At 49.7% G+C, this 17697-nt stretch overlaps 6 protein-coding genes across 6 annotated transcripts; 4 read left to right on the forward strand and 2 right to left on the reverse strand.

The window, feature by feature from the left end:
- Window positions 1-2006: 2006 nt before the first annotated feature.
- On the reverse strand, window positions 2007-3299 carry BDV14DRAFT_209386 (FTR1 family protein; the record flags this gene model as incomplete). Its single annotated transcript, XM_073775629.1, has 4 exons — window positions 2007-2540; window positions 2597-3039; window positions 3101-3225; window positions 3272-3299. 4 exons carry the CDS (start codon window positions 3297-3299, stop codon window positions 2024-2026), a joined length of 1113 nt encoding a protein of 370 aa, XP_073627181.1. The 3' UTR covers window positions 2007-2023.
- Window positions 3300-3848: 549 nt separating this feature from the next.
- fetC (putative ferrooxidoreductase Fet3) lies at window positions 3849-5796 on the forward strand (the record flags this gene model as incomplete). The annotated part of the gene is made up of 5 exons (XM_073775630.1): window positions 3849-4184; window positions 4233-4727; window positions 4776-4996; window positions 5049-5395; window positions 5453-5796. The coding sequence occupies 5 exons, from the start codon at window positions 3849-3851 to the stop codon at window positions 5794-5796; spliced, it is 1743 nt and encodes a 580-aa protein (XP_073627182.1).
- Window positions 5797-7411: 1615 nt separating this feature from the next.
- Window positions 7412-10348, forward strand: BDV14DRAFT_200996 (ferric reductase family protein; the record flags this gene model as incomplete). Its single annotated transcript, XM_073773633.1, has 5 exons — window positions 7412-8140; window positions 8195-8531; window positions 8699-8881; window positions 8926-9100; window positions 9178-10348. 5 exons carry the CDS (start codon window positions 7412-7414, stop codon window positions 10346-10348), a joined length of 2595 nt encoding a protein of 864 aa, XP_073627183.1.
- Window positions 10349-10805: 457 nt separating this feature from the next.
- BDV14DRAFT_175094 (aldehyde dehydrogenase ALDH) lies at window positions 10806-12500 on the forward strand. The gene is made up of 3 exons (XM_073769005.1): window positions 10806-10976; window positions 11031-11230; window positions 11297-12500. The coding sequence occupies exons 1-3, from the start codon at window positions 10852-10854 to the stop codon at window positions 12481-12483; spliced, it is 1512 nt and encodes a 503-aa protein (XP_073627184.1). The 5' UTR covers window positions 10806-10851; the 3' UTR covers window positions 12484-12500.
- A 1292-nt stretch (window positions 12501-13792) lies between these two features.
- Window positions 13793-15474, forward strand: BDV14DRAFT_200998 (transmembrane amino acid transporter protein-domain-containing protein; the record flags this gene model as incomplete). Its single annotated transcript, XM_073773634.1, has 6 exons — window positions 13793-13983; window positions 14044-14462; window positions 14515-14655; window positions 14708-15120; window positions 15190-15333; window positions 15391-15474. 6 exons carry the CDS (start codon window positions 13793-13795, stop codon window positions 15472-15474), a joined length of 1392 nt encoding a protein of 463 aa, XP_073627185.1.
- A 303-nt stretch (window positions 15475-15777) lies between these two features.
- Window positions 15778-17103, reverse strand: BDV14DRAFT_200999 (alpha-hydroxy acid oxidase; the record flags this gene model as incomplete). The annotated part of the gene is made up of 5 exons (XM_073773635.1): window positions 15778-16184; window positions 16254-16328; window positions 16382-16534; window positions 16589-16960; window positions 17010-17103. 5 exons carry the CDS (start codon window positions 17101-17103, stop codon window positions 15778-15780), a joined length of 1101 nt encoding a protein of 366 aa, XP_073627186.1.
- Between the last annotated feature and the right edge of the window lie 594 nt (window positions 17104-17697).

Genomic DNA, 17697 nt, shown 5'->3' on the forward strand with positions numbered 1-17697 from the left:
ACGTTCCAAGCCCAATTGCGCCCGCCATATCATCATTTTAGTGTGCATTTCTAGCCAGTTCCCGGTGTAAGCTTGAGTACATACAAGGCGCTGTCTAGCGCGATGTATAGGAATCAAAGAACGAGACGTGTGGTTTTTACGCCCAGTATTATGTCCGCCGTGTCTATGCGGTCGTTCCTCAACGTCCGTGCTCTCGAGACGATTATATTCGTGCGGCTATCGACGATCTAAGAGATGTACGATGGGTCTGACAGCGGTGCTGATGGCCTGGTCCGGTCTGTCTTGTTCTTCACCGTACAGAGTACAAAGGGCAGCATCTTTCGTTGCATTAGCCTTGGGATATTGTTGTAATCACAGAATTACAAAAGTGTGAGCATCAATCAAAATCTAGACTCAAGTTCAATTCTGAAGCGAACCAAAATTTGGGCCGGCACCATCTCGCGGGTTGTGAGAAAGGGGTTGAGTCCAGCGACGTATAAAGGAGGGCAACCTAACATATGCTATGCAGAATCCACACGAAACTGTTTACGGATTTTGTAGGTCCGTTCTTTGTCACCGTCCCTAGAAATTCTTAGAAGTCCACCCCCCAAAAGTTGTACCGGTCGCGCTTTGCATGTCTTTTGAATGTTGAACGCTTGTTAGATGATTCGTTCTCTTCGGATTCAAGGTCGGAGTCGTATGAGACGCCCATATTCACGTCTAGGGGCGTTAGATCGCCCATTTTCAAATTGGAGATCCGCACTGTTGTAGGCTGGTTAGAGAGTACCGGCGAAAATCGCCTTCTATAAGAGGCTTGACCATCTCCACAGAGCGCTTGAGTGGACTGCATGCAATCAATAAAACCTTTGTTTATCTTGTCATGTCTCAAAGGTCCATTGTTTCTTGTAGAACCTATTTATGCTCCTTGTCTCCACTGGTACGGCATGACAAAGCGATGCTGGTGGCGTTGACAAGCCCTTGAAGACAGAAGGAGCGCAATGTATCTGGGGCCTCGAAAATGACAGCAATATCAGGGTTGGGACAGGATGGAGAAAGCAGTTTCAATCCTGGCATAACAAGTTAGATGTATTGATAAGGCAAGTGTGATATTATTTCCTATCTATTCCTCACCCCAGACAGCCATACTAATGAAGTTCGCGATTCACCATTTGACACTGCGCTCAAAAGCGACCATCATGTGGGCGGCATCAAAGCACATTTCACGATGTTCTTGGGAGATTCTGGTATCTTCCGCATACGCCAACAGTCTACCAGGGCACGATCATGCCCTGCAACCGACTGTGATTCACGGGCAAGGCAGCGCCGTGCCGGAGCTTCTTTGCAGCAACCTTGACACCGGACCATGGTCGCACTCGCAAGCCCACCCAATTTTGGGAAAGGATTGCCGAACTAGACCGATCTAAAAGCCTACCTAGACCACGGTATATGTTCATATGCAAACTCATGGTAGACGTACGCAACGCAAACTCAGTGATCCACTCGTGGTGCACTCGGTAGGGCTACGGTTGAAGGTAAGGCGAGGCTGCCTTTGGCTGTCAAGCCGTGCACATTGGTCGCCTCTTGTCGGGACATCGACGGATGGTTGAATGCTTAATATTTAAAGATACACGTATCAGGAGAGATTTCTCGACCCTTCTTGAACAGGAATGCCAGTATAGGATTGGAGTCACGCTTTCTCCGACGGGCACTGGTTTATGTCAAGCAAGGAGGCGTGCTGCAATTTTGTATTTTTTTTTTTTCACGATGGTCTGCCAGCTTCTTATCAGATTGATGCCATGCTATCAGATCTCTACGCGTGGTCCACTTAGTGAAGGTGCTTAGTTCTACGTCCCTAACTCGTGCGCACCCTTGTGGAAACCCTTCAATTTCACTAAACATACTCGATATCTACAAACCACTAAGTACTATTCCATGATCGGGTACCTTTCCCCATATTCATCCACCATGTTGGTACGCAAGTATCTTCGCGACAAAACTTTTCCTCTCCTTTCTGCTCCAGGCCCTGACGGTTCCCACTGCACATTTACGCCTCGCTCAAAGTCCGGGTAACCACCTGTAGAGGTACATCATTTCCTTCCTTTCTAGCCTCCACCGTCTCAGTAACCTCGCCATTCTCAGACTTCTTCCTAAACCGATCAAGTCCAAGAGCCTTGACAAGCGGGGTGACGACGGGAATATATCCGTTTCGCTCCTGGAACCTCATCGCCATGTACGAAAGAATAATCACAATCCAATACAGATTGTACGACAAGACTGACCCGTACGTAGCCGAGTTGGTCCACCCGAAAAGCGCATTGAAGATACCCCAGCCGCCACCGCCATTGAGCTCGGGATTGCAGCAGTTGACGTGCCAGACGCTCTGACGGATATCGTATGAGCCGGGACCAGATCCTGTCTCGGATGCGTCACCGCCGATGATGTGGTTCCAGGTGTTTGTCTCGAAGTACCCAACGGCACGGGAGAATAGGCCGGCTGCGACGAGGTAGAGGAAGCAGGTGGATATGATCAGGAAATATTGCAGAGAAGCGGAACTTCCACCCCTGTGTCATTCTATTAGTCGCAGCGCAGAAATCTCCAGATCAAGGGATAAACTCACTTATACATCACATAACCCACAGCACACCCAGCAAGAAGACCACAAAAGATAGCCAACGGGAACGAAGACGCAGTGAGCCCAAGACCAACACCACCAATATACACAACGGCTTCTAGGCCTTCACGAAGCACAGTGATGAAAGGCAGAATGAACATAACATGTTTCTCAGACCAATCTTTCAGTCTGCCCATCCAGGTGTGGGACTTGGTCTTGGTCTCCAGAGCCTTTGAGAGCTTCACGCGCCACTTCTCGCGCATCTTGTTGACGCGGAGCAGGCCGGCGCCCATGATCGAAATGATAATTGAAGCCATCAGACCAAAGACGCCTTCCCAGATGTCCTCGGTGTTGGTGAAGGTGTCTTTCTCGAGGCCGTAGAAGGCTCCGATCATACCGGCACCGATGCATAGACAGAGGAATAACCCGAGGGCAACGCCTACCCAGACCTAAACAGGACATCGGTTGAGCTAAATAAGTCTTGCACGTTGCAGGAAGAAGCATACGTACCTGAATGCGCAGCTTTTTGAGAGCCGCCTTATCCGCCTCGGCTCCGAGTGTCTGGCTCAAGAAGGCTAGAAGCACTGAGACGATGATACTGCTTTCAAGGCATTCTCGAAAACAAATAAAGAACACTGTATGGATGAGCAATATTCAAAAGTTTAGATCATAGGACCATACCAGTAACCGCAAAGACGTTGTTGGCCATATTGCTGCGATATGGGCGTTGTCAATGTTGCTGAGCATAGAGTTGACTGATGGGGCATATCACTGTTCTTATATCGCCCAAGCCTCCGATCCCCGCGTCTTAGAAATGTAGAACTCTGACTACTGACAAACTACATTCTAGTTTCCTCGTGCAACCGGATAACGCCGTTCCCTGTACCCGGAGATGGCCAGGTTTGCGAGCCGTCCTTCGCCGACGGCGCCACCACCTCCTACGATATTACTTTGACACACTCTCGATGCACCAATTCTCGAAACATGTTGATGGCTCCCATCAAGATCGTACGATAAAGCGAACTATACAAGGGCTCTAGGTCTATAACTCGGGCCGAATCACCTTTTTCGTCTACGTATTAGACAGCGATTGTAACAAAACGGACTCTGTATTGAAGAATACGAGACCCACTCATTCACGGTACAGGAACCCGGGATCCCTTGCGATGTTAGATATACGAGAGACATAAAACAGGGCGCCTTTCGCTCGGAGGGCTACGGGACACAACTCTCAAGGTATTTGCGAGAAACAGCAATCATGCGATTCCTGTCGGCTTTGTTAGTCGTGCTGTTTACGGCCGCTGCCAATGCGATAACGCACAACTACGACTGGAATATCTCTTGGGTCACTGCCAACCCTGATGGACTCCAACCTCGCCCGGTCATCGGCATCAACAACGAATGGCCCTTGCCTCTACTAAACTTCACGAAGGGTGACCGAGTCATTGCAAACGTTTACAACGGGCTGGGAAATGAGACTACCAGTATTCATTTTCATGGTTTCTTCCAAAATGGTACAACGGAGATGGACGGTCCGCCTGGTTTGACTCAGTGTGGTATTCCTCCTGGCGAGACGATGGTCTACGATTTTACTGTGAGCGAAATTCTGAGACTATGTCTTGGCTTCTACTGACTGGAACAGATCGACCAATCCGGCACATATTGGTACCACTCGCATACCCGAGGGCAGTACCCAGACGGCCTGCGCCAGGCGCTCGTCATCCACGACGAAGAGGACCCCTATATCGGACAATACGACAAGGAATTTGTTCTCTCTCTGTCAGACTGGTACCATGGTCAGATGCCCGACCTTCTCAAACAATTCATCAGCGTCGAAAATCCCACAGGTGCCGAGCCCGTTCCCAAGGCCGCCTTGATGAACGAAACCCAGAACCTGACCATATCCGTCGAGCCGGGGAAGACTTATCTCTTCCGTATGGCAAATATTGGAGCCTTTGCTAGTCAGTATTTCTGGATTGAGGACCACGATATGCAGATTGTTGAGGTTGATGGCGTGTGGACTGAGCCTGCCACTGCCGAGAGGATTTATATCTCTTCGGCTCAGCGATACAGCTTTCTGGTCACGATGAAAAACGACACAGACAAGAATTATGCCATGGTTGGGAGTATGGACACTGTGAGTTTCGAATTTGATTAATTCTCCACAACCAACTGACTTCAACAGAGCTTGTTCGATACCCTTCCAGATACACTTAACTACAATGTCACCGGGTGGCTTGTGTATGACGAATCCAACGACAATCCCGCAGCCGAAACGGTTGATGACCTCGACTACTTTGACGATTTCACTCTTACCCCCTACGACGGAATTGAAGCCTACCCTGACGCCAACCTCACAATCACACTCGATCTAACAATGGACAATCTGGGCGACGGAGCAAACTAGTAAGCGCCCCAACCAGCCCCCACCCAAGGTATACTGACAAATACCCGATAGTGCCTTCTTCAACGGAATCTCCTACGTGCAGCCTAAGGTCCCTGTATTATACTCGGCCCTTACAACAGGGTCCGCAGCGACAGATGCGTCGATATATGGCACAGACACACACGCCTACGTCCTCGAGAAGGGAGATATCGTTGACATTGTGCTTAATAACGATGACACGGGCAAACACCCATTCCATCTTCACGGTCACAATTTCCAAGTCCTTTGGCGCAGCGGCGACTATGAAGGTCACTATAACCCGGACAATGTGACTTTTGCTTCCGTCCCCGTCCGTCGGGACACACTGATCGTTAGTCCCATGGGTAACTTCGTTGCTCGCTTCAGGGCGGATAATCCAGGTAGGCTCCTTTACTGACGAACAGTTTTCCCCCGTTTTATACTGACAACAATTGTAGGAGTTTGGTTTTTCCATTGCCACATCGAATGGCACATGGACGCCGGCCTCGCAACCGTAATGGTCGAAGCACCACTCTACCTCCAAGAAAACTTGCAAATTCCGCAAAACCACTATGATGTGTGTGCTGCCGCGGGAACGCCAACAACTGGTAACGCGGCCGGCAACACTGAGGACTTTTACGATCTTACCGGTGAGAATAGAGCCGTTGCGCCCCTGCCTGCGGGATTCACTTCCAGGGGTATCGTTGCGCTGGTCTTTAGCTGTGTTGCGGCCTTCCTGGGCCTTGCTTCCATTGTTTGGTATGGTATTGCGCCGATTAAGAATAATCGGATTACGCTATAGTGGTGGAGGGCAAGGGGGTTTCTAGCTTTGACAGTATTTGATGGCTTCTACTACGCAGTTGCGGAGGGATGTATAGCCGGTTGATTGTCTTTCTGTATTTAATGATCAATTTACAATGATGTTCTTCAGGTACTTCAATCTTCACGCAGATGTAGTAAGTCAACATTTGTTGAGAAGTTGCTTTCAACATGTCCGCTCCAAATTCAAACGTAGTGGAGCCCTTGCCCCGACTTCAAATCTTGGGAGGATACAGCTTGGGAGGATACAGAGATAGCCACATCAGGATATTGAGTTTACAGGTTGTGTGAATAGAGTTGAGGGTTATCACTATCCCAGGGATAGGAGAAAGATGCAAGCTCTGTCACATAATTTGTAGTCCACTAGGCATCAAACAAGTCATTGTACTCGTTACTGCCAACCACTTTACTTGGGTCGCCCTGGCTGGACAGATGCCCTCGCTGGTAGCTTGCTCCCAACTCCGCCTCCGCTGTGTGTTTGGTCATGGCATACAAGAAGGCGTGAAAACTCTGCGCATGCTATCTCTAGACAAGCATGCTTCACCCATTAAGCGAAGCCGTCCACGTCAAAACTCAAGGCATCAATGATTAGCGTGCCCAACTCCCACTGATTGATAAGGATAAGCTCGCAAACCTGACTTATTCGGGCCGATAGTGCGACCCACACCCCTGCACCCCCGGTCCGGATGCAGCCCTAAAGCTCGGACTTCTCAAGACTTGAGTCAGACAGCGCCGAACATGCGCCGTAGCATCGCAATCTCTCGGCGTTATTCCTCTATATAGTAGAATACAATATAATCTGTGGTCTTGGCATGCAGTGTCCGCTGGTTTGTGGGCCCCCAGTTATGTCTGTCGACGACCCACCATCAACAGGACGGCAGTTGAATCTCGGAGATAATTTTGTCCCGCATCATCCGAGTAGGCCGAAGTGTAAGACCGTCACCATAAACCTGATATACGGTATTTTACACGCTCGTACATGTATCGCCACTGTCTGCCTGTCACATACCACCCTCCCCTGTCTCCATCTCCGCTCGATCCAGACCATTCCAGCCTTACAAAACATAGCTAGCGCCAGGCTTAGCCAATGCTAAGATTGTTCAAGCATACCAAGTCTCGGGATTTGCAATGCCAAGAATTACGGCCTCCATCACCCCGGGTATATACACCCCCGAAGCCATGAAATCTCTGCAATCACTCTCCGGACGCGTCGGGTTCTCCGAATATCGGTTCTTGAAGTGGATATCGTGGTGGTTCATTGGCATGATCTTAGCATCTACCAAAAACTATAACTCGCAAGGTAGCACTGTATTTGGATATGTTTGTGGCGTTGTATATCGGTTTGCTTCGGTTCGCTTGATCGAGACCATCGATAACGGGATCATGAGTCGGAAGGACTGCGAGATTGCCGAGGAGGAAATAGGCCCACGGAAGATACGATGGCAAGAAAAAGAATTGTAGAGAAGTCCGGCGAGACCTTAGGACCGAGTTCGATGTATTTGTAACCCGAATCCCTGTGTCGACTCCTTTATATACCAGCGTAACCTCGCTATTTCGGGACCACTTGCTCGATTGTTGTCGCCAGAAACTCCTTCAAGATGCTTCGACGAGCAGCCCTTTTGGCACTATGCTCGGCCGGAGTGCCGGTCATGGCCGGCGGGTTTACTATGTCCGCTGATAACCTGGACGAGTACTGCTTCTACTCAATCTACACCACGTTGTCCGAGTACACATTCGCCGGAAGCGTTACTATCGAGCAAAACACCGGTGGAAGCTCCGGGCATGGAGATACGTCTCAGGGTGACTCGACCTCGAGTTCCAGCTCGTCGACTTCTCATGGCTCTTCCTCTGGGACAGATTCATCATCTTCCGTCAGCCATGGAGATAGCCAATCCTCCTCCTCATCATGGTCTTCAACGAGCCATGGATCAGGTTCAGATTCAGATTCCACCTCCGCCGACCAAACCCAGGGCTCGACCTCCCATAATGGAAACAGACGAATGCTCCTACGCAGAGGTCACGGCGGGGGAGGTACATCCACAGGTCCCTGCAATAGCACAGTCCAGGTGACTTCGATGTATGCGAGTGCCAAGGCCTGGTGTAATAAGGCGCAGTTCGCAGCGACAATTCCCTACTGGCAGGGCCTGTGTGAAAAGAACAGTCTCACGCTTATGAACCTTTCTGGCATTGAGAGCAATGTTACCGATGCGTATATTGCGTCTCTGTCCGTGATTGATCCGGATATGAATGATACGACCACTACGGGCACTATTGAGTCTCCGGTTTTGCTCAGTGAGGAGTACTACAAGAGGGCTTATAAGTCTTATGTCAGTGTTTCGCCATATTATGATTATGTACTTTGCTGATGTTTGGTGATCTAGGTAACGCACGACTACGCCCTCTCAAAGGATAAACGATTTGGCTGGGGCCTCATTGGATACTGGGGTGGAATTCTCGTACTCGGTATGATAGCCAAATTTATCGGCCTTTTGTCCAGCAAACGACAAGCCTCGCCAGACATGGAATCCACCGGTCATCAAAAAGGTCAAGAGAAGAAAACATGGGGTATACTATCCAAGCCCATGCACCTCCTCCAGACTTACGTCGTCATTCCCGCCAGCTTCGCACCGTATCTGAACAACCATCAGCAACTATACTTCTACCATACCATTCCTCGACGACTTGATCTGCTCATCGTCTTCGGATTCTGGGCCCTATGTATCATTCTGTCATGCGTTGATTACTAGAGCTTTACGGGAAATATTCAGTGAGTTCGCTTACCCCCACCTTCTACAGTTCGAGGAAGTGCCCTATTTAACACTTGTCTTTGGATAGATCCGGGAGTCTCTTCCAACAGAACTGACAATATTCCTCTGACAGAACAGGTATCCTGTCTTACGCCTGTCTCCCCTTTCTTTGGTTATTCGGCGGTAGGAACAACATTTTCCTCTGGGCAACCAACTTCAACTCGCAGTCTTTCAACATCTTTCATCGTCATGTGGCGTGGGCTTGTACGCTCTTGGCTATCGTGCACTCGATCAACTACAGCGTTGTGTTCAAGGTTTACGGTACGTATCCTGTCACTGGGTGAAAGCATATCTAAGTTCAGCAGATGGAAGATTCGATAGCGTCTGGGTCCAAGAGTATTGGTACATGGGCGTTGTGGCAACCATCCTTATGTCATTCATGCTCGTCCAGTCCATGACTATCCTCCGTCACAAAGGCTACGAGACCTTCCTAATCATCCACATTGTCTTTGCTATTGTGGTTGTCTATGCCCTGTTCCGGTACGTCGCCTGTCTATATCCATGTCCCTCTGCCGCCCTATCTCTATCTTGCGCGAGCTAACCTACGCTCCACGCAGCCACACGAGTTTCGACGGCACAAAATGGAACGGATACCTCTGGCCCATGGTCGCAATCTGGAGCTTCGACCGCACAGTCCGCCTCGTCCGAATCGCATACTGTAACCTTAACGTCCGGCTCAGCGGTCAAATCTCCAGGACGACAAAATCGAAAGTGGAGTACTTCGAAGACAGCGACCTGGTGAAGGTCGAAATCCAGCCCGCTTCGTCCGCAGTTATTCCCCGGCCAGGCCAGCATTACTATCTCTACCAGCCTGTTTTGTTCAGAGGGTGGGAGAATCATCCATTCACGCTGGGCGCATGGGTTCCTTCCACCTCCAGCGCGACGCAGCAAGTCGGCAGCAACAACGAGAAATCCCAGCAAGGTTCCAAACTAATCTTCTACATCCGTCCCTATGACGGCTGGACAAGACGTCTGCGTGATCAATGCCGAAAGGCGAGCAGCAAGGGCGCAGAGGCGGCTGTGGTCACCCCGAAGATCCTCCTTGAAGGACCATACGGGCACTCCGCGTCCCTGCACACATTCGACACCGTCCTCATGATCGTCGGCGGGACAGGTATCGCCGCTGCTGTGCCGTACATTATTGACCATGTTTCCCGCATTGCAGAGTGCTCTACTCGTGTTCTGCGCGTCAAATTGATTTGGGCTGCGCGGACGAGGCAGATGTACGAGCGCGTGTTTGCGGGCGAGCTTGCTGGACTTTTGAGGGATGCAAAAATCGATGCTACTGTTTACTGTACGGGTTCCAAATCTGCCGCTGGCTCTCCTGCTTCGGAGACCATCAATGAGCTTGATGCCGGTACTCCTCCAATGCCCACTCCTGCGCCTTCGATGGCGTCCAGGAATAGTATATCTGCCTCTGATCCGGACGAGATCAACACGGCCAATATCACCGAGAGCAAGAAGGAGGCTAACATTGATGTATCTCAACTCGGAATCTCAACAGCACCTAGCACCGTCGGCAAATCTGTGAAGTTCTGTTCTGGTCGACCAGACGTCCAAGCCATCATTACAAACGAAGCACAAGAGGCCCGCGAAAATTCATCGCGGCTTGCCGTTCTCACCTGCGGCCCGGCGCAGATGGCGGATGACTGTCGCAAGACAGTGTATGAGGTAATGAAGGGCGAGTTTAGGGATGTTGAGTATTTCGAGGAGGCGTTTGGGTGGTAGGGATACTCGCCCAGGCTTATTGAGTGGAAGTGTAATTGAGTCGAAGGGCGTAAATGGAAAATAAAATGCCTGAAGAGTGTGCTTCTGAATCAATTGAACGATCTAATGTATGGACTAGCTTTCTTATCCAGATATCTCGGGTTTAGTTGGTCAAGTCTTCAAATGTATATATACGTAAGCAATTGACAAAACGCAATGCGCGTGATAATGATGGCCAAACCGCCAAAGTTTCGAGTAGCTTGAGGCCTGCCAGATCAGTTCCTCCTACTTCCACGATGAATAAAAAGGCATTGGAATGACACAGGTCCTTGTGTGGCCATTGTTGTAGCGATTCTGTCGACCGCCGGAACGGCCTTCCTAAAGCGACACACCGGGCAAAAGCAAAGAAAGTAATTCCGACATGCATTAACCCCGCAACAAAGACCACAGTTCATATAGGACAGGCTTCTAGCTACAAGTAAACTTTAATCTACAATCAAAGTACGATAATATATCAAATTAAGATGTCGGACCTTACTGTCGATCTTACTGCGCCCAACGGCGTCAGCTACACCCAGCCCACGGGACTTTTCATTAACAATGAGTTTGTCGCGGGAAGTAGGCAGACTATTACTTCCATTGACCCCGCGTTTGTCTCCAAGCATATCTGATGATAGCTACAAGGCTAACACTGAGGAAACAGCACTGATAAACCTATCGCAACCATCCACGCTGCCAGCGCAGCCGACGTCGACCGCGCCGTTTATGCAGCAAAGGCTGCCCTGGTCCACCCGTCATGGAAGAAGCTTCCAGGCACCGACCGCGGCCAGCTTATGGCACGTCTCGCAGACTTGATGGAAAAGAACAAGGAGTTATTCGCGACGATTGATGCTTGGGATAATGGTATTTTACCCTGATAGCTTCATTCTCCCCGTCACAGCCGACGCTGACATATGTTCCGCGGACAAGGCAAACCCTACCACGTCGCTCTATCCGAAGACCTCGTTGAAGCCATCGGAACGATCCGATACTACAGCGGGTGGGCAGACAAGACCTTCGGACAGACAATCAGCACAACACCTGAGAAATTCGCATACACGATTCGCCAGCCTGTTGGTGTCGTCGGTCAAATTATTCCTTGGAATTATCCTCTGTCCATGGCATGCTGGAAACTCGGGCCTGCACTTGCTTGCGGAAATACAGTCGTTCTCAAGCCTGCCGAACAAACACCCCTAAGCATTCTTGTTTTCGCAAGCCTCATCAAGGAGGCTGGATTCCCTCCCGGTGTGGTGAACATCGTCAATGGCTACGGTCGCGAGGCAGGCGCAGCTCTGGCATCCCACACCCTAGTCGACAAAATTGCATTCACAGGATCAACCATGACAGCCCGTGAGATCATGAAACTTGCAGCGGGTACACTGAAGAACGTTACTCTCGAGACAGGCGGGAAGTCACCGCTGCTTGTCTTTCCAGATGCAGATCTGGAGCAGGCAGTCAAGTGGTCTCATTTCGGCATCATGTCGAACCAGGGGCAGATTTGTACCGCTACGTCAAGGATCTATGTCCACCAAGATATTTTCCAGGACTTTCTGGGAAGGTTCAAGGAGGCTGTCGAGACGACATCTAAGATTGGTGATCAGTGGGATGAGAGTACGTTCCAGGGTCCACAGGTGACGAGGGCACAGTATGAGCGGATTCTATCGTACATCGAAGCCGCGAAGAGAGATGGTGCTAAAGTAGTCATTGGTGGCTCAGCACACACTCCTGCCGACGAGAAGAACAAGAATGGCTACTTCCTCGAGCCTACCGTGTTCACCGGCGCAAGTGACGACCTAGCTATTGTCCGTGAGGAAGTATTCGGTCCCGTCGTCGTGATCCTGCCCTTCACTAGTGAAGAGGACGCGGTCAAGCGAGCGAATGATACAACATACGGTCTCGGCGCAGCGGTATTTACGCGTGACCTTGAACGAGCCCACCGCGTAGCTGCGGATATTGAGGCTGGTATGGTCTGGGTGAATAGTAGCCAGGACTGCGACCCCCGTGTTCCTTTCGGTGGTGTTAAGCAGAGTGGTATTGGACGGGAGTTGGGAGAGGCTGGACTGGAGGCTTATACGCAGGTCAAGGCAGTGCATGTTAATATGGGCAACAAGCTGTAGAGATTCGAGAAAGTGGGTCCTTAATATGCATCAAAACTTGATTTACTACGATGTATACTTCAAACCTCAGTATATCTCATTGGATAATGTATGAAGTGTCATTGGTTGGTACCTGGTACATCGCGATCTGGCTCGTTAGCCCATACTTTACTTGATGTCTTTGCATACTGCCTGAGTAATCGATTTGCAGGATTGAGGCTTTGTTCTGGAGCAAGGAGGCTCACCGGCTCTAGAGCCCTCTTCAGGGTTGCTACCGGAGTACTTGCGCTAATATGCTTTCATCTACATAGGAAAACATGACGTTAACGGGGGTCCAAGTTGCTGATACTTCTCCCCTCATAGAGCCCCGGAAGCTGCTACTCGGACACTATGGCCAATGATATCCTGGATAACGATCAAGATACGGTTGTGTGCTTATAGATAAAACTCAGTTGGCCGTGAGAGCCTGTGAAGAGGTAAGATACTCGATAGCAAACGGGGTGCCGACCCGGAGTTTGGTCGTTTCCTCCCAGCATCTCGGATAGGCAAGCAATCCCGCGTCCCGTAGCAAGCCCGCGCCTTCGGGGAGGAATCTATGGCAGTGTAAATGTAGCACCAGATACTCGCATTCGGCTGCGATAAGCCGCTGTAAGCCCCTTAGACAGGGGCGTTTCGCCACGGCACAAGGGGTAGGCACTTCCTCGATAAGGAAGGGGTTGCCCCAGACTCCAGATACAATATCAATTACGAGATAGAAATACTGCACGTCCAATTATAACGAAGAGTACGACAGACTCGGATGGCCCGTGGAGTTGAAAACACTATTCAAACACTTCCCCAGACTGTATGTCGCGGAGTCCCCAGGTTGAGTGGCTATTCCCGTAGATGGACACAACCAATACGTCTGGGTGAAAGGGCTATGGAAAAGGGAGAGAGACAAACCCTAGTGGAATGTGCTACAGATTAAGCGCGGTAGTGAGACCATTTCTCGACCACGGCTCACTTAGGTTACGTATCGGCCATTATCTGGATTCTATAGACCCATAGATAAGGGGGGACGAGGCACACTCGCTATCTGTGCTTGTCGATGCTTGCCAGGCTCCACAGCTAACCTGCCTTTGCCTCTGGTGACTGTTCACAAGCCAGTTGCGTTGTCTACTCAGTGTGCTACATCAGTCACAATATCTCGCCCTTGCTCACAATATCAGCACCTTCCTGCCTACACCCGGGTTGAACCATTTCAAACCCAACACTTATCTTGTCATTCACAATTTACTCCCAATCTGCTTTTCTTGCTTTTAAATTACATACTACCTTCCATTGCATCACGATGTCCACAGCCACCCATTATGTAGCCCAGCCGGCCAACCCCGATATTGAGAGTACGATGGTTGAAAAGACACACGAAGAGAATCCCGGTATGGCTATTGACGAACAGAAAGCTGAGAGCATGCTCTATCGACAAGACGTCTTCGGTGACGAGGAACATGCGGAAGTCAAGTACAAAGTTCTCACCTGGTGGTAAGCAGTACAGTCATGAAGCCCGCCCCTCATTACCGTGTTGACATGATCTGTCCGTAGGCAATGCGGCCTCCTCATGGTCGCTGAAACGATATCGCTCGGAATACTCTCTATACCAAAGGCTATTGCAGGACTTGGCCTCGCACCTGCCATTGTCATCCTCCTTTCGATGGGGCTTGTTGCGTCGTATACCGGCTATGTCATCGGACAGTTCAAGTGGCGGTATCCACACGTTGTCAGTATGGCGGATGCCGGAGAGGTCCTCCTGGGTCGATTTGGCCGCGAAATACTCTTTACCGGTCAGATGCTGTTCTTGATTTTCCTCATGGCTAGCCATATCCTCACGTTTACCGTGGCGATGAATACCCTTACCGACCATGGGACTTGCTCTTTGGTCTTTGGAGTGGTTGGGCTTGTGGTCTCGCTTGTTTTCTCGCTGCCGAGGACGATGAAGAATATGTCCTGGCTTTCGCTGGCCTGTGAGTGTAACTCTCAGGTTGGAACAATGAATTCCCCAACTAACTCTTTCAGCCTTTATCAGCATCTTCATCGCGGTCTTCATTGCAATGGTCGCCATCGGCATCGAACACCCTGGAAGCAAAGTGAAAGCAACAACCGAGACAAATCTCGTTACTGGCTTTACTTCTGCTCTAAACATTATTCTGTCCTATGGTGTCTTCCCTCTACAATAATTCCGCAATCATCAAATACTGACCATACTCAGCCAGCCACAACGCTTTTTTCAACGTGATTGCCGAACTCAAAGAGCCAGAGGACTTCCCCAAAGCTCTCACCCTGCTGCAATCAATCGACATCTCACTCTACCTAGTCGCAGGTGTAGTAATTTACTACTATGCTGGATCCGACGTTGCGTCGCCTGCCCTTGGCTCAATCAGCCCAACTGTCTCAAAGGTTGCGTACGGTATCGCCTTGCCAACAATCATCATTGCCGGTGTTATAAATGGCCACATCGCCTGCAAATCAATCTACACTCGTGTCTTTGCGGGCACTGACCGTATGCACAAGCGTGACCTTATGGCCGTCGGGTCGTGGATTGGTATTGGCGTTGCGCTGTGGGTCATTGCTTGGATTATCGCTACTGCTGTTCCTGTGTTTAGTAGTCTGCTTAGTCTCATGGTATGTCCAAGCACCTCATTAGCTGGGGTTTTCTTTCGAACTTTCTTATACTTACCATTCTTTCCTCAGACTGCCCTCTTCGCCAGCTGGTTCAGCTTCAGTCTCCCGGGTGCTTTTTGGCTCTTCATGAACAAGGGCCTGTGGTTTACGTCCCCGAAGAAGATTGCTCTCACTTGTCTGAATTGTTTTTGTTTCATTATTGGTGTTGTTGTGGTACGCATCCCTCTCTCCTGGATTATGGGCTAGTTTCAGTTAACAAGGTCGATACAGTGCGGTCTTGGTGTTTATGCCTCTGGCAAGGCTATCCATGATGATACTTCCAGCGCGAGCTTTTCCTGTGCGAATACTGCGTAGAGCGACAGTGATCGAATCGCCCATGCTTCCTACGGGCTTGGGTCATTTTAGTTGTAAATTTGAATAGTATTCACAGAATCAACTGTTATGCTTGCTTAACGTCTCTATATTTGACCCCTTATTCATGAATAACCGTATAGAAATCATCCGGTTGTTCGATTCCACTCGACGCTTTTTTCATATCTCTCTGTGATATTTGAGGATTCTAAGATCAAAGTATGACATTGCTTCGCTATCCTGAAAATTCTTGACTCCAAAGGAGACGAATTCTAGATAATTTGAACGGGGTCCGACGGCTGCCGTCTACAACTTCGAAAGTCTCCCATCAGACTGCAAAACAGAAAGATGACTCTCGCGAATCTCGGCAACAGTCCTACACCCCGCAAGCGCCATGGTTACCCTCAACTCCTGCTTCAGTATCTTAATCGCCAATTCCACTCCCGCCTGTCCATCAACCGCAAGACCCCAGATCGGGATCCGTCCCATAAAACAGTAGCTGGCTCCCAATGCAAGCGCTTTGAACATATCCGATCCGCGCCGGATACCACCGTCAATCGCGAGGGGTATGCGGCCTCTTGCTACCGATGCGCAAAGACGTAGAGAGTCGAGGGTTGCTGGCACGCCGTCGAGTTGCCGGCCGCCGTGGTTGGAGATTATGATTCCGTCGACGCCGTAGTGGATTGCGAGTTCGACGTCGGCGGGAGCGCAGACTGTCAAAAATCAATATTTATTACTTTTGTCAAGACTATTCATTCGTAGTATAGAGTAGAATGACGAACCTCCTTTCAGCCAAATCTGCATTGAGGTATGCTGGCGGAGCCAGGGTATTGTTTGTTCCCAGTCCAAGCTCGGGTCTACATTATTAACATCGGTAACAATCGAGTAATCGCAGAGATGAGATACATACCGTAGTCTGTTTTATTCGACAAATCACTTCCATTGCTTAGGATATTTGGCCACTCCATGTCCTCCGGCAACAGAAACTTGTTTCGGTACTCGTTTAGGCGCATACCGAGAACAGGGACATCAACCGAGAGAAACAGCGCTTTATATCCAGACTCTGTATGAAGTTAGCCAGAGGCTAGCAAGCATGGTGTCTAGTCAAACGGCATACTCTCCGCCCGTTCTAGCAACTGCAACGTCAAAGATCTATCCCTAAGTACACACATCTGCATCGCATATGGATTTCCCAGACCCTGCGCCCCAACGTCCTCAAGTGAATAATTTGAGTAGGAGGACAGCCCCATGCATATTCCATGTTTAGCCGCTGCGCGGGAGACCGCGAGTTCGCCGTCCGGGTGTGCTAATTTCTGCGACGCCGCTGGGCTGAACCCGAAAGGAAGGGATACATTTGTCCCTAGTATTTTTGTACTCGTATCGATTATCGCGACGTTGATAAGGATGCGGGGAAGAATTTTGTATCTGTCGTAGGCGGCTTCGTTGTCGCGAAGGGTTATCAGGTCCATTGCGCCTTCGTTGTAGTAGTCTAGACCGTCAGTTTGCGATGGACAGAGTATTCTTTGTCCCGATCGTACCTCGCACCATGGCTGGAAGCCTGCTGCTTCCCAGTGCCTTGAGGTCTGCAATGCAGGAGATGTCATTGTGGAAGCTTTCACCTCTGTGCGCCATGTCGTATTCTGAGCTCCTGGTTCAGTGGCTCAGGTGAGTTGAGGGTGATAGCAGATTATAATCAAGCAAAAAAGCCCTTAAAGCGGTTGACAAAGTATGGCAGGATATGGCACGACATGTTGTCGTCCATCATGGACAACATCGCTATACTAGGTCCCCGGGCCCGCCTACGGTGGTGGCTTCCTATCGCGGCATTGGGGGAGTTCGGGAGGTCCTGCCTTGTAATGACAGCGAGTACCCCCACCACCGGACAGACGTTCCAATACAATGTAAACGGAGTGATAAGCAATAATGAAAATATAACTAATATTATTTCCTCTTACGAAGAGAGATGGGAGATTTAATAGGTTCGTAGGTTGATTTATCAGTAAAACTTTCCTGTTATCAAGATCATGTCGGTTTATATATATTCCAATAATATGGAAAATGACACCCATTCAAACACCAAGGAATGCCAAATAAGAAACTGCAATCCAACCGGACAAGAGACTCTTATTAGTAGGGTACTTAGGATATTTTGGTGCCATGGTACGTACCTAGGTAGATAGTTATCTGGTAATGGGACGCTCCACAGTAGGCAGATTGCAATAGGAA

Source organism: Aspergillus stella-maris (assembly GCF_047715825.1).
Source record: "Aspergillus stella-maris strain CBS 113639 unplaced genomic scaffold BDV14scaffold_34, whole genome shotgun sequence".
Classification (NCBI taxonomy): domain Eukaryota; kingdom Fungi; phylum Ascomycota; class Eurotiomycetes; order Eurotiales; family Aspergillaceae; genus Aspergillus; species Aspergillus stella-maris.